At 42.1% G+C, this 15,636-nt stretch overlaps 1 protein-coding gene across 3 annotated transcripts in view; it reads left to right on the top strand.

Moving 5' to 3' along the window:
- Window positions 1-15,636, top strand: part of LOC117588579 (mannosyl-oligosaccharide alpha-1,2-mannosidase IA) — a 60,465-nt gene that overhangs the window by 21,070 nt on the left and 23,759 nt on the right. Inside the window, exon 3 of one of the 3 annotated variants that reach the window (XM_034279979.1) lies at window positions 828-1,361. The exons of 1 other annotated variant lie outside the window; for it this stretch is intronic. In XM_034279979.1, coding sequence (XP_034135870.1) covers window positions 828-1,361 — 534 coding nt within the window. Of the gene's footprint in view, window positions 1-503; window positions 1,362-15,636 lie in introns of those variants that run through there. One more of the 3 variants, XM_034279976.1, reaches the window with a different exon arrangement.

The following is a 15,636-nucleotide window of genomic DNA, read 5'->3' as shown; positions in this document are numbered from 1 at the left end:
CGTCTCGTCTCAAGGTGAACCAGCAGCTGAGAGAACGAGAACCACAAGCAGAACGACAGCGAGAGCTTCAACGAGAGCGCCAGCAAAACGATAGAGAGAGCGAACAAACGAACGAACGAACGAACGAACGAGCGAGCGAGCGAAGAACTGCAGTTGGCAGTGCAGTGGCAGTGGCAGTGGCAGTGCTGCCTTCCAGCTGCATTCGTGTTCCAGCTGCAGACGAGAGCGGAGACGCCAACGAACGAGTCGCGAGACGATCGCGAGCGGGAGTCGAAGTACAACAACACGAAAACAGCAACAACAACAAAACAAAAACCAGCACCGTTTGTTGAACTCTCGTTTGAAGCTCAGCCACAAAAGCAAAGCAAAGAAAACATAAAAGCAAAAGAGTGATCCAACAAAATAAACAAAAAAAAGAGTTAGAACAAACCAGATAAAAGGGTTTTGTCCAAATGTTTGCTTGATTGGATAGCAGCACACCCCTTCTCCCCACTCCAACCCCGCCCACCCTGCTCACCATGTGCAGTGGAAAGTTCTTCCGCATGCCCACCCTTGCCATCTGCGGCGTTGTGCTGACCATCATTTTGGTCTGCATTACGGGCATCACCCTAACGAACAGCATCAACATTTCGAATATCGTAAAGCTACGCGAGAAGGTGGCCAGCGATTCGGCGGCGGCCAATGGTGGCCACCAGGCGGCCCAGACACGTGCGGCACTGGTCGAGCAGCAGTACTCGACTCTGCAGCAACATCATCTATCGCAAAGCGATCTCAACTACATATCGGCATCGACGCATCCAAAGAATCTACAGCGACCGTTGCAACATCAGCAGCTGCCACAGCAGCAGCCCAATAAAATTGTGATTGAAATCGGACTAAGGAGCGCCAATGAGAGTGCCAGTGGCAGCAAGGGGAGTGGCAAATCAGCAAGTGGGAGTGGCAGTGGCACCACTGCTGGTAGTGGAAACATGCCTCTGGGCATGCCACATATGCTGGAAGCAGCCGAGGCATTGATGGAGGGCAATGTTGATTCCATATCATTGCCGGCAGCATTGCCACTGGTGGCATCAACGCCAACAACTGAAAAGAGCAGCAAGCCCAATGGCAATGTCAATTTCAATGTCAATGGAAATACAAACAAAAGAAGCTCGGGGAACAGTCCTGGAAGCAACAGCAATGCTCCTACCAACGGCACTGGGAAAAGCACAGAACTCAACAGCAATGGAAGGAATAGCACTGGAGGAGACATGAATGGAAATAACACTGAGAGCAATTCGGGAAGAGGCAACAGCGTCGTCATGGATATCCGGGATCACAATCCAGGGGGCATACAGTTCGAGCGACGTGCCCATGTCAAGCAGGTATACACTAAGAGAAAAAACTCTATTCAATTACAAGCACAAATCGGAATTTCCCAAGAGTAATTTTCCATAGATTATTGAAACCATTTCATCAACACTCATATGTATTGCCTACCTACCTACTTCTCCACCATACTTAGCCCACAAAGTGTTCAAGAAAATGTAAGTTTAAACATGAAAAGTAACAACAATAAATAAACACATTTACCTTATTGTACGAAATATATTTATTTGCAGTTTATTTCACGTCCATCATTTACCCGCTTTTAATGTTTCCCCATTACCAATTACAACAACAACAGAACACTAACAAAAAATTCGTTACATTTCTAAAAATTCAATTTACGAATTTGTTTTGTTTGTTTGTTGTTTTTTCTAGCTTTTTATTATTGTTGTCTCCCGCTAATCATTCGCTGCATTGTCACAATGAGCGACAAACACGAACTGTTGTCGTCGTTCACCACTGGCCCTTGCCTCTCTGCCACTGCCTCTGCCTCTGCCTCTCACTCTCATGTGCATACTTAATTCCATATGCACCCACACCATCGATACCTTTTCTGCGATTGTTTGTTACAGATAAAAAGTATATAGAAACTTTCAAAAATTTTGCAAAGATCTTAGATAGTGCGAGTATATCCTATATATCAAAATTATCTATAATCATATTTCAAAAAGTTCTACCACAGCATTCTGAAAGATGCAAAGATTTCTGATAAGTAAATACCTAAAACTAATTCAATGCCAGGGTAGAGTATTATAGATTGCGGTTAACCCCCAAGTTAGCTGTTTGCCAACACTTTCGGCATTTCCAATTCGATTCGAAACAAGAGAACGGAGAGGAACGCCTTCTAACATGCGGTGTCCTGCGAGGAAAACAGTTGCCGGTTGTTGTACCGGTGCCCCGGCCAGGGGTACAATTAATTTTGTCACGTTTCGTTGCGTGGCCCACCCAGCCCGCCCGCGCAGCCCAATCCGCATTTTGCATAAGGCTGACAACTGATGTGGCAGCTAAAACGGGTTTAAACTAGCAAAAACCGATTTTGTAATAGCTCTTGAGCCGGTTTTTATCTCTCTCTAGAAATGGCAATGTAACCTTCGAGATTTATTCTATGTTAATGGGGGGGAAGTGAATTCAATGAACCCAGGTCGGAAAAAATATATAAATAAAACTATAATGTGGAACTATTAAATGGGAAATGGTTAGAAAGGAAAGCGGGAAAAATAATTGTTCGAGAAAAGTACGATTTAACTTCGGAATATAACATTTAGAGGAAATTATCAGCTTACTTTTTGTAAGATATTTTATTCCGATAGGATTTCAGAACCATAAACCATGAATGGGGCGGTTCTCGTGCTGGGCGGCCAAACTTATATCTGATTCCCAGCAGCCCATCGACAGGGAAGTTCAGCCCAACGGACAGATCAATTCCAGAATAAGTTTCATGGTTGAAAGTATCCCTTTAAAAACAGTTTTCGTACACATTAAATCGTGCAGAGTAAAGCCACAGAAATCCATGCTGTTTATCCAACATTTTGAGGCAAACTTTTTGCACGCCCCAACATTTAATTAAAATTATTTGCCCAAATGCCCAACCACGGCCACGGCGCCCCGTACGCCAGTCAATTACAGAGACAATATAATCCGAACAATTTGCGGAGCCCTCAGGCATTACGACAAACAGATTATAGATTACAGATTACAATTAAAAACATAGTTTTAATAGCTTTTGAGAGAGAGAACTCATAAACAAATAAAGCAACAAATGCAAATAGCAACTAGGGCGCGAGAACTAAATAAATAATAAAATCTCACATCGATGGTCGGGCGGCACACACCCCTCCCCCTATGATGGGAGCGGAGAGGAGTAGACTCTTCCACCTTTGCACCGTCTCACACAAATCCGCCGCCCCCCTGTGCACACAAAAACACACAACACCCTGTAATGCGATTAACTGGAGGTAAAGCGGGTGCCGCCAAAGCAAACGCCACCGCCACCGTACACATGCCAAAGTTCAGGGATGAAAAAATACAAATAGAATAAAAAAATCTGTTGAATGTTGAATGGCTGATACCCGTACGCGTACTCGTAGCCCTCACATGTTCCCATGGAAATGGATAGACAAGCCTCCGCTGGCACTGCCACACAGCCTCCAAGCGATGCCGCTGTCGCATTACACTTTTGATACCCAGTGCTAAGGGGTATATCATATTTATGCAGAAACATACAGTTTACACAGTTAAATTGCAATTTGTATAAGCTTAATTATAATTATGATTAAAAATCTTCATCCCTGGGTTGCTTGTGCAGAAAATGTTCAAGAAAAGGCGGCCCCATTTGATGTAGTTTTTCCTATTTTCTCAAGTCTGATACTTTCTATATAAATCCACTTCGTTTGGAAGTCCCATCCAGTGAGCTTTTATTACTCAAAAATGCATCGATAAGCTGTTTCGTTTTTTTATACATCTCCAAAGAATTCCAAAAAACTCCCTCGTGGCAAATGTCAATTCGTCTGTGAATGCCCTGACCGGCGCTCTAAGTGGGTGTCCCCATGGTCGTTAGTCGCTTCTAGGCTTAGGGCTTTTGTTGCTTTATTTGTCCGAGTCAAAAGCCAGCGCTAAGCCAATTAACTTTGCAAACTTATTCCGTGTGAAATTAATTACTTGGTTTTAAATGTATGCATCCCTCCCCAGTCTACCGTTTTTTTCTTGTTGATAGAGAGCGAAAAAAATAAATGAGTGAGTGAGAGGACGAGATTGTGAGTGAGAGAGGCCACACAAACAAATTAAGTCGTTGAATTTTTTATGAGCTCTCTCTTTCACTTAAAAACGCTAATTTGTGCACTTCCGTTTTGCTGATTTAAATTCACTCTTTTCCGTCACCTTATAAAAATTAACTGCCCCTAGAGAAAGCACTCGAAAATCGCTCAGTTATTTAAATGGTGGAGATTTCGCTTTTATATTCGCCATATTCCCCAGTCACTAAACTCCGAATGATCAACCGAATGACAGGCGACACGAGGCCCTTTCCCAGGAGAAACTGGAGTAACAATTTTCCTTTTCCCACTTTTTCCTCAATTAAAGTAAAGTGGGCCGGTTGTTATTTTCGAGCATATAGTCGTACATTCTCCCTTTAGACGTTAGTTATAAACTGAATCTCGTGCTGAACACATCTCCTCACTATTTATTCGTAACAAGTAATATTCGGGAATATTTTTAGTAAGAAAATATTTTAAAAGAAATATTCCTTCAGTTTTAAGTCATTGTCAATGCTCCGTTTTACGTATCTAATGCAAACATCCACAAAGATCTGAATATTCCAACCATTAAAGAAGAAATAAAGAAAACTAGTAAGAAATACATCGACAGACTCCACAACCACGAAAATAATTTAGCCTTAAGTCTATTAGACAATAGCCTAACAGTAAGAGGACTGAAAAGATACCACATTATCGATATCCCTGATAGATAAATCCAACAAACTAAAAAGATGTTATATATAATAGCAGGGCTCATTGGAAAACTGCTATTTCTGTTAATTGAATATTAATTATACAATTTACTTATTGTTTAAAAACAGATTGTAAATATAAAGAGAAAAAAAAAAAAAAAAGTTTTAAGTCATTCCTATGGCTCCCAAAAGTGATAAACAAATAAAAGAGGATTGTCCTGCAGCCAACATGTCGAGGTGAGAATTCAAATGAGCCGTGTGACCCAATAATGGACATCCAACAGCTTTAATCAGTTGGGCCAAGTAGTGTGTCAACTCATTGAAAGTGCCGGCAAGCCCGTCTTCTATGAGGTAGTGATGGAGTTGATGGTCACCACCCTTGAGCGTCTCAGCGTTTAGACCACACTGGATGCAGGACTAGAGCTGGGTTACCTGCAAAAAAGTAGCAAATTATATTCCTACTGTGAGGCCCACCAGATGCAGGCCTCCATGCCACCAGCCATTGAAACACAGAACAAACTCAAGTCACTGCTCTCCGCAAGGGCAATGAGGGAAAGACCGCAGACAAATCTACCGGTAAAGTTCGCCAGCTCCCCAAGCGCCTCTGCTCGAAGAAGAATACCACTGCAGGAGGCGTCAAGCGTCTCTCCCACAAGGGAAGACCGCTGGCGAGGCCACTGGAGGAGTCTTAAAGCGCAACGCCTCGAAGGGGAAGGCCACTGCTGGAAACCGCAAGCGCTCCTGTTCGAAAGGGAAGACCACTGGAGGAGACGCGAAGAGCCCCTGCCGCAAGGCAAAGGCTACTAGAGGAGAATCCAAGTGTTGCTCCTCGAAGGGGAAGGCCACTGCTGGAAACCGCAAGCGCTCCTGTTCTAAAGGGAAGACCACTGGGAATGTCTCGGATCGGATTTGCATGTGGCTGCCGAAAGTTACAAACGATCTGCTAGGTACTCGGATGCTTTGCGACCAGCAAATGTTTAGGAGTTTCAAGTCTATTTTGTAGTCAAAAACATCAGGGGCCTAATTTCAGGCATCAATTCCTGGCCGCATTCTTCGCTCTCTTCGTTTGGTGTAAAAGTTTTTCTTAAAAACAAATTTGCCTAACTTTTTGGTTAAACAAAAGTGGAGCACTTTTTGGCTTTCAAAATGCCGCAGCCGCCTCACATACTTGAGAAGGGAATAGTGCTTAAGCGAAAAGGAAAAAGTGGTAAAGAGTGCGGTAAAGTGAGCGCGAAAAAGGGAGAATTTCGAAGGCGAAATGATGAGAGTGAATCGATTACCGGGAGACTGTACCTATAAATTTAGAGCAATAGTTCAGTTAGCCAACAAAAGTTCGAACATCTACAGAAGTGAGCTTAAATTTTGGTATATTTTTGATAATTATTTGAGATACTTTTGATGCGTTTTGTTTCTTGTAATCGTAGTAGCTAATTCTTCCATCCATTGATGGGAAACGGTAATCAATAAATCCGTTAAGCACAGAAAATTGAATAATTTGTTGCTATGTTTTATGTAGATAAATAATGAAATGTTTGCATTCGTGATTGTAATTTGTTTGGAACAGCGGAACTAGTTTGTGTTGATTGACTCACTTGTCACATTTTTCCACTGTCAATTACCGTTTATTTGTTCATTTCCTTTTTCCTTTTGAATAATGGTGGCTGTACTTTGCAACGGTAAACGATTCCACCTTTCTGGCTCTCTCCGTCTCTCCCTATTTCTGCCTGCTGTTCCTATTCCGCTACTCTCTCCCCTCCCTGTATGTTCCTGTTCCCCGTTCCAAGCATCTTTTGTTTTCGGTGCTGTTCCCATTTCCCGTTTGGCATCCGTCATGCCACGCGTAGCAGTTGTAGCATAATTTATAGCCAACATAATTGCAATGCAAAGCAGCCTCTTTATATGAAAAACACGCTCATGCCTGCTCCCCTAACCGTTGCTCATGCTATTTGTCTGCTTCTTTCGTTTACTTTCAGGTGAGTTGCAACTTGAATGGAAATGCCATCCAAGGATACTACAAGTAATGGTCGTGTTCCTGGTCCTTGGACAGCGGAGGACTCGTGTTTAGTGCAATATTATTGAACGGCACAGACAAACTTTCTCTAAGGATAAGAGGTACGAGTGGACAGATGGATGAATGGTATGGTGGCCGATGAAGTGCTGCTGCCAAGGGGGGAGATCTGCTATTTCTTAGCCAAAGTTTTGTGGCCCGTGTCCATGTCTTCCCTGGACCGAATGGCTGGAATGGTAACACGCCCCAATGCTTTCAATTATCATGTCCTGCCTGCATATTCACGTCCACGTCCATTTGCTGCGTTTGGCCCATAGGCAAATGTCCCCGGCATAACTTTTTACGCATATTTTCCAAGTAAATCGGGCAGAAAAAGCATCCTAAAAGAAATAGAAGCAACGCGAATTAGAGATATTCTTTCGAAACCACAGAAATAAGAAATAAGAAGTGCGAACTAAAGCGCATATTCCTTCACATAAAGTCTGTTTAAATTACGCCTAAGTGAAAGGCAAAATTCAGTCAAAGGATACACGCAACGGGTGATCTTTTCGAAAGGATATCTTTTTGGTTTTAGATGGGGAAAAAATACAATACAAAAATGTCTAGGGAACCGACGAATCATTCGCGAATGGCTCATGAAATATGTATTAAGTATGCTGTGGATTAAGCCACTGGCTTTACCCATGATTAGGGTATGCCACAGTTTTTCCTGTGTTTCCTTGGAATTGAATTCCAGCGGAAAGCTTTTGGGCTGTGGAGCGAGTGTAAGTAATCATTGTTCAATACCGGAAACTATTCAATTTCCGCATGACATGAAGCGTGTACAAAACAGACCAGGCCAGAAGAGGTTAGAACGGAGTGGAATAAAGAATCGTGTGGTAGTGGGAGTGGCAAGAGCAAAATAGAATCAACACGGTAGATTACAGGCAGCAGCAGCAGCACATGGACAGAGAACCACAGCTGAAGCGATGACAACATACACGGCGAACGTAGAAAAATAAACCAGAATGGTAGACAGAGGATAGAGATGGAAGCCCTGACCAGACAGAAAAGAGATCCCAGAGACAGAAAAAAAAAACCAAAGCGAGAGAAAAACACGACTGAAACTGATGACGGAAACTGATGTAGTGCTTGATGCTGTACTGTACCCTGCGGCTTGGAAATCCAAGCCTGACTGCTGTCATCCTGCCATTCTGCCTTCCTGCTGGACTGCAAAAGGATTTGCTATGAAAGTGAAATTGAAACTGTGATTGAGATTCAGTTTCTTTTTTGAGGTAGATTCTGAAGTGATGAAGGGAAACAGTGAAGTAAATTCCAAGTTGAAAGCGAAGAATACTCAAGTATTTATATTTTAAACGATTATTATCCAGCCATAAGTGCTTTCAAATTAAAATCAACTGCTAAGCCACAATGGAAGAGTCAGCCCTGCACGTTTTTCCCTTAAATTGTATTGCTTGCTCCCAAAATGCAATCAAATGTTTTTCTGATCGTTTAAAAATGCCCAAAAATACCCCACTGAGTGCATGGGTTGGGCTTAGTGCACTCTAGTGTTTATTTGTAGATGGGTTTCATTCACAGATTTCCTTTCGTTGAGCTGCTTTTCCTGGAGTTTCTCTCTCGTGCAGTTTTCTTAGATTTCCCCACAGTTGGTTTACTTTGAGCTGCTTTTCCTAGAGCTCTTCCCATACCGTGGTCTGAACTGATTCTGATTTTCTCGCTCAGAGCTAGAGAGGTCTCTCGCTCTCTCTCTCTCTCTCTCTCTCTCTCTCGCTCTCTTTCCCTGTCTTTCTCGGGACTTGCTGATTTTATCCTTGAGCCCACTCGGGTCCTTGGCACGTTGACTGTTCTTTTCTATTCTTATTTTTTTTGTTGATGTTTGGTTTGCTTGGTGGCACTCCTGGTCCTGTCCTGTTCCCTCTCTTTCCCATTTCCTGTCTCTATATTTTCTTCCACCTGCTAAGCTGATTGTGTCTTGCACTGCATGGCCCAAGGACCTGCTCCTGGATGCCCAAGGATGTCGTGTATGTGTGAGTTAATTCTGTTGTTGTCTGCACTTCAGCTTGGTATCCGGAGTATGAGGAATGAGGCATGGGGAGCTAGATTTTAGTACCTGTTATGCTTCGTTAACTAGGCGATGGCATAAAAAGCTTTTGGCTATCAATCAATTGTCCTTATTCAATTCTCTGGCACACCTCTTGCTATTTATCCTTCAGTCGCGGAGCTGAAGAGCGAACGAATTTCAAGCATTATGCGATGCAACATTCCCTGCCATCGACAATTGAGAATCGCGTATTTCCCGAAGCAACATTTGGCCATAGATCATGGAGGGGGATTTGCTATTTGCAGGACTCAATATCCTGCAGCATGAATGGAAGCGGTTGGGGGCAGAGGAAATGGAGAAACCATTTTGGAAATCGTTTGTTTTACGACTTTTTCTAATTGCTTGCTGCGGGTGAGCGTCTCTCCCTCTCCCCCTCTCTCCCTCTCTCGGTTGTCCAGAAGGAGAAGTCCTTAACTTGGCCGAACATTGCATACTTCTTCATCCAGCTGCTACTGCCATCCACTCCAGCCTCCGGAAGGAAGGCGTGCTTTATTTATTGCCCCTCTCAGACTTCCCGGGACTTTTTTTGGTTGCTCTCTTTTTTCTGTGCAGTTTCTCCTTCGGGGCTACCACTTTATTCTCGAGTTTGATAGCGAAATAAAGAAAAGAACAGAACAGAAATAGGAAATTGCCATCGATAGTAGGAAAATTCCTTGGGGAAATGGTGGAAAGGGAACAGGAACGAGGAAACATGAATGAAAGTTGACATGGGAATGGGAAGCATGGAAAATGGTCAACAACACTCAACGGCGGAACAGTGGAAGTGCTATTAGAACGGGCAACTAGAAGGGAATAAATGGGGAATTGTGGTAACGGAATGAACCATTGAGTTCCTCTATCAAATGGAATATCGGGAAGCAGCGGAATGGTGAAATCAGAAATACATAATTGCCATCGATTGGAGGAAAGGGGAAACATATTCTTAAGTCGGAAATTCTTTTCACTGTTTCTATGACTTTTTTTGAGACAGAGCAAAGGAGTATCAGTTAGGAACGGGCATCAGAAAATGTGCCAAGATGTCCTCAATAAACACAAAAGAAAATGATTGAGTGAAATCTTTCAGGGGAATACTTCATCAAATAAATATTTCCCCATGCATTTCCATAAAAATCTCTCAACCTTTAGAGGGGATCCTTGAACTCGCCAGAGCGAGATAAAGTATTGTAGGAATAAATACATCAAAATAAAATCCAAGTGCTCGCAAAGCAGTAGAACTTACACACCAATCTGTAGCCACATTTCCCGCCCCACTCTAAAACGAGCGAGTGCCCACATTTTTGTGTTCTATTTTTTTTGGCTACGAATCGGGCTTGAGTGAAGTTCTTAAAATCTGTCTGGCGGACGCATCTGAGTTTTGGCACTGAATGGCAAACGGAAATGGTTTTCCGGCATAGCAAACAGACGCAGGGCAGGAGAAGGCCCCGGCAATGACCAGCAGCAGCTGGGTCCAGAAACTAGAGAAAACTCCTCATTGTCGTAAAAAGAAAGACGAAATGAAATGAATCATAAATATGCGATGAGTGAAATAAAGATCCTAGACATGTACACATGCTCGTATAGAGTGGGTTATAGCCCGAAAGATAGACATGTAAAATGTCTGCTGCTGCTGCTGCTGGTTGTGGGGGGTCTTATCCAAGTGCTTTTCTGGCTGTTAAGTGGAGTCAACTTCTTCACAACTTTTTTTTGGCCACCCACAACTATTTCCACTGTATTTAGGATTCATTTATGATTCCACCTCCATTTTGGGCAACAGCTGCTGCTGCTGTTGCGGATGGAGCTGGAGATGCTACTTCGTCCTGATAGCCATCAACAACAAAAGGTTAAAGATGCGAGGCAGAGATGACGTTGCCATTGCTTCAACACAAAAGTTGTGTAGAGAAAATGCTTACAACATGCGCATACCCTGTAGTTTTTGGGGGCTTGATCTTCTTATGGGATTCTCTTTTGTTTAATATTACTCGGTATCCCACAGTCGGGAACCCCGCACACTCCTTCTTATTGAGTTTTCAGTTGGGGAAGAAGGGAAATGAAGACGGAAATGGCAGGCAAAAGTGTTTACGTCTGGTTTTGCGGTTGACCAAACGAGAGTGAGCTGAGGCTGAGGCGAAGCTATTTAATTTTTAGTTTGTTTTGCATAATTTTAGGCACTCCATATACAATAACCTAAAGAAAGCAAAGCCGCAAGCCAGGAGCCGAGCCAAAAGAATGGGAAAGTAAGGAAAAGGTTCGCATTTTTATGCTGACTCCTGCGAGTGCTGGATAAAAATGCTTACCCAACAACTGGCCAACCGATAAATGGTTTGTGGTATGCTTCATGCTGATGGCATGATGATGGGCCCCGATGACATGACCACCCTGACAATGATAGTGCTGCCCTGCTGAGGGTGATGCTAGGCGATGCCATAAAAAGATTCAGAGCTGCGGCTGCTCAATCAAGTGATTGACGGGATGACAAGGAAAATGTTTGAAGGGTGTGCTAAAGAGTGCCATAAATACCCATGGTAAAAAAATATAAGCTGAGCTTGAGTGGAGTCAAACAATAGCACACAAACTATGCATCTGAAATTGTCAAGTCTCAGTTAATGGAGAAAATAACGTTTTAAACTATTGGCTTCGATAGATCTTTCCATGGAAATTACCAAACATACATACACTCTTATGTATGTACACACTTCTGGCCGTAGCCTAAATGGCATTCGTTTACCCAAGTGCTCCTCGAACGGTCAAGGCATCGATGTGCCCCGTGTCCTATTACAATATTTGTTCTTCTGAATTTTCATGCTTGTTGTTTGTTTTTTTTGGGGGTTTTGGGGGGAACTCAATCGAAAATATGCAGACTTGAAGGAGAAATTGATACGCGCTGGGGGGCGATGTTTGTCGAAAACTCATCAAATATGTATGCCAGGCATTGGTCGAGTCACTGCCTCAATGTCCATCCCCGAGGATGACCTGACAGAATTACGTCAATCTTGTGGCATTATCGTATCTCTGACCATCTCCCTATTGCTCGCTCGCTCTCTATGTGAAGCTCTCTGTCGTAATCCGAGCAAGCTTCCTTCGAAGCATTGGCATTTGTGTGGCTGGCACTAGTTGGCTAAATCATTTGACGAGTCTGTGGATTTCTGGTTATGGCATTCTGACCTGCCATTTTGCCATCCTGCCATTCCCTACCGCAAGGATATCAAAGGATATCATCATCCACCGAGCGGACGAATGTTTGGGAGTCATGAGGTCACAGATTCAACACATAATTCAATTAGATATTCAATGGGAGGATATTCTCTCCTCTCCCCTGGCTGTTGTGTGGCACTGAGATTCGCTTGATTATGGAATTTATATGGATGTCACAGCAGGCAGGGGCAAGTCGTAAGTGCAATTACATTGCAGATTTATTCATTATGACTTTTGGGACTTGCAATTAGAATTATTTGTTATGTAAATGCCGAAATGCAAGTAAAACAAAAACGGAAGGACAGGAAGCTGCCTGCCTTCTGCCTGCTGGCCCATAAATCATTATTCTCATGCCACATCCCATACATCCTCCACTAGAGCGAGAGTTTTGCATTAACTACTGACCTGACCTTTACTTTTTTTTTTGCTCTTCTGCTTCTTTCTGTGAAGAAACCCCAACCAATAAAAAGAGAAGGAAGGCAAAAATGAGTGAATGAAACCTTTGAGCACTTCAAGCGTGAAATGCCAATACTTTGACATTTTCACACTTTTCCGAAAGGGAACTCGAAAGGAACATAGCTGGGTGATTGCAGGGATATTAAAAGGATATTCCACAAAATGCTGCAATATATTTTTGTACTTTTAAACTCCTTATGGGATCTAGTTTGAAGGAGAACAAATACATTTAAAATTGCAGCTCGGCCCAGACACACATCATTGCAGAGGTTTTTAAATAATTTCTGACTTCTGTACCGGATGAAGTGGGTGAAAAACTTCGAGACAATTCCCAAATCAACTTAATTTATGTTCAAGAGATTCTTAATTAAATTAATTAAAATCGATTATCGTCGATTTGCAACGATTTCGTTGCATTCTCCACGTTTCATCGACTTTAAAATACTTAAGATTGTTTGACCCCAATAAAAATCAACGATAAAATGTATAATTTCGAAATATAATTACGTCTAAAACATTTACCATTAATTATTCAACATTTTTAAATTTATGAGCCGCGTAATTGTTGGCGCCTTAAAAATTATTCGGAGTAAAATAATATGCAAACCAAACAAAAACGAGAAGGAACGTGTGAGACGCCTATTACGCGTCACAACTTTTATACCAGGTACTCAGTACTACATCTGTCCCTTAGCGGGGTTTTGTCAAATTTTAAATTTTTTCTTCATCTGTCATCTGCATCAACAACATTACTCACACCAACACGCTCCTTTAGCACACTGCTGAGTCAGGGCAGAGACGCTGCAGAGGCAGAGACGTGCCTGCGCGAAGCAGAGTGTAAATGAGATAATGTAAGCTGCGGGACGGGGTGGGTTTAGCCACTGAAAATTAATTTATTCATTGTGGCCATAATAATGATCCAATCGGATGCCAATTTGGTGATCTTGGTCATTCCCTACGGAATGGCGTTTTTAGTTTTCTTTTATCTTCAAAATTTTAGCTTTTGTAGGTTTTCGCCCTTTTTCGAGGGCGGAAGGGGGCGGTTCTCATTTTTGAAATACACTGGTTTCAGTGTGAGCATACAGCAGTCTGGAGCCAAAATTTGGTGGCTCTAGCTCTTATAGTCTCTGAGAACTAGCCGACAAACAAGACGGACGGACGGACAGACGGACAGACAGACATGGCCCTATCGACTCGGCTATTGCTGCTGATCAAGAATATAAATACTTTATGGGGTCGAAAACGTTTCCTTCTGTGCGTTACCCTATACCCTATTAACTCTTCGAGTACCGGGTATAATGATGACCGAGTCGAGTCATTATTTCAATTAAATTGTCATTTATGTATTGATATTTTATTTTTTATATATTTTTTTGCTTTCTGATGGCAATGCAATCATTACTTCCCCCCCCGCACAAGCAAAGAAACAAAAAGGTAAAATTAACAATTAAAATGAATGGTGGAAAATAGACGAAGTAGCCAGAGGGAATTGGAAAGGTAAAAGCTCAGCGAAGCGAGAACTTTGATAAAAATTGTTCACACATCAAATGCAAATAAACGAAAGGCAAAGCCAACCAAATGAATAAATTCCACGGACACACGCTGTAACCGAAGGCAGTAAACAAACAAAGCTAAAAGATTGAATTGCCAATGTGGATTACATGGGCAGTGCATACATACATACATATGTATGTACATACGTATCACCTGCAGAATCGCAGAACAGAACCCCGAACCCACCCATCAGCAATCAATGGAAACCGCAACATAAACCAGAGTTATTTTTCAGTGTTTTCCTCTTTTCTTTGGAGGGAGAACTGAAAACAGAAGCATATTATACACTTTGAGAGCGAAATTGTAGATTTACATGTAGATTTCATGTTGTATTACATAACGTATTGCACATTGCAGCAGTTTCCCATAAGCGAATGGCTTATGTGGAGACTGAAAAGTCTGTAAATCAGTGAAATATTGTGTGTACAATTTCAACTAAATATATTGTAAATCGAGCGAAAATTCGGGCTTATACCACAGCAACACACCCATAAATATTTATTTTTCAATTTACAGTTGATTTATTTTGTATGCAAATATTATCCCAAAAAGGAATGTTCCCCAATTTTACCTTAGAGTATGCCCGAACCGAATACAAAGTGAAACAAGCAAATGAATTGTAGTAAACTACAGATGCAGCAGACCTCAAAAAAATAATTGATACTGAAATTAAATGAAATATGCGAAATTTCGCACAAGGCAACAGGTCGTCTCGGCTTGTGATTCATATTTTCGGAGGCCTCTTGCCAGACGAGAGATTAAATTTCTTTGCCTTTTTTGCCTTGCCAGGGACTTGCGTGTGTCTGGTGGCCCATTTAATGTGCGTTAACTTCATTCCGGTTATTGAATTTAGAGCTCCTTCAATTTACGTGAAGGCAGTGGCGATGGTGGCGGCGTCTCTCATAAATTAACTTTGACTTTGACAGCATAAAATACATTACGCATACGACCCATCATCAGCCGGTGGAGCACAGCAGCAACCAGGCAGCGCATTGGGAGCCGGGCAGCCAGGGCACCAGAGCAGCAGATGGTAGCAGCCAGGCAACAGAAGCAGTTCAAAATCTATTTTTAAAGAAGGTCAAAGGCCGCTCCAAATTCAAGAACTCGCATGAATTATTCCCTGTAAAAACACATACAACAAAAAGCTTTGAAAGAAGAGTGTGCAATAAGGGTAAATCCACTAAAACTGAAAGTTTTCAGAATGGTTTCGAGTACTCGAAATAAATTCAATCAATTTGATACCCAAAGTAGACAAAAAACAAACTTGAAGAGAGGTTTGTTCCAAAAAAATAAAATCTTTCATGATGATAATCCGCGCAAGAAGAATCAAGTATTATGCTTTGATATCATTGAATTTTTGCTCGCAAATTTACGATTCGACAACAAGTAATAACAATGAATATTTCTTAGTATTTATGCGTTTCAAACTTCCAAATCAGAGGGCATCATCTCTATCTCCTCATCGATATCCTTTTGCTGCTCATTTTGTGGTGTTTTCCAGTTTATACGAAATCCTCATATTAGCGGGCTTTAATG

The sequence above is a fragment of the Drosophila guanche genome, unplaced genomic scaffold (assembly GCF_900245975.1).
Source record: "Drosophila guanche unplaced genomic scaffold, DGUA_6, whole genome shotgun sequence".
Taxonomy (NCBI): domain Eukaryota; kingdom Metazoa; phylum Arthropoda; class Insecta; order Diptera; family Drosophilidae; genus Drosophila; species Drosophila guanche.
Note: the sequence above shows the minus strand (reverse complement) of the source record. Positions and strands in the feature narration are given on the sequence as shown.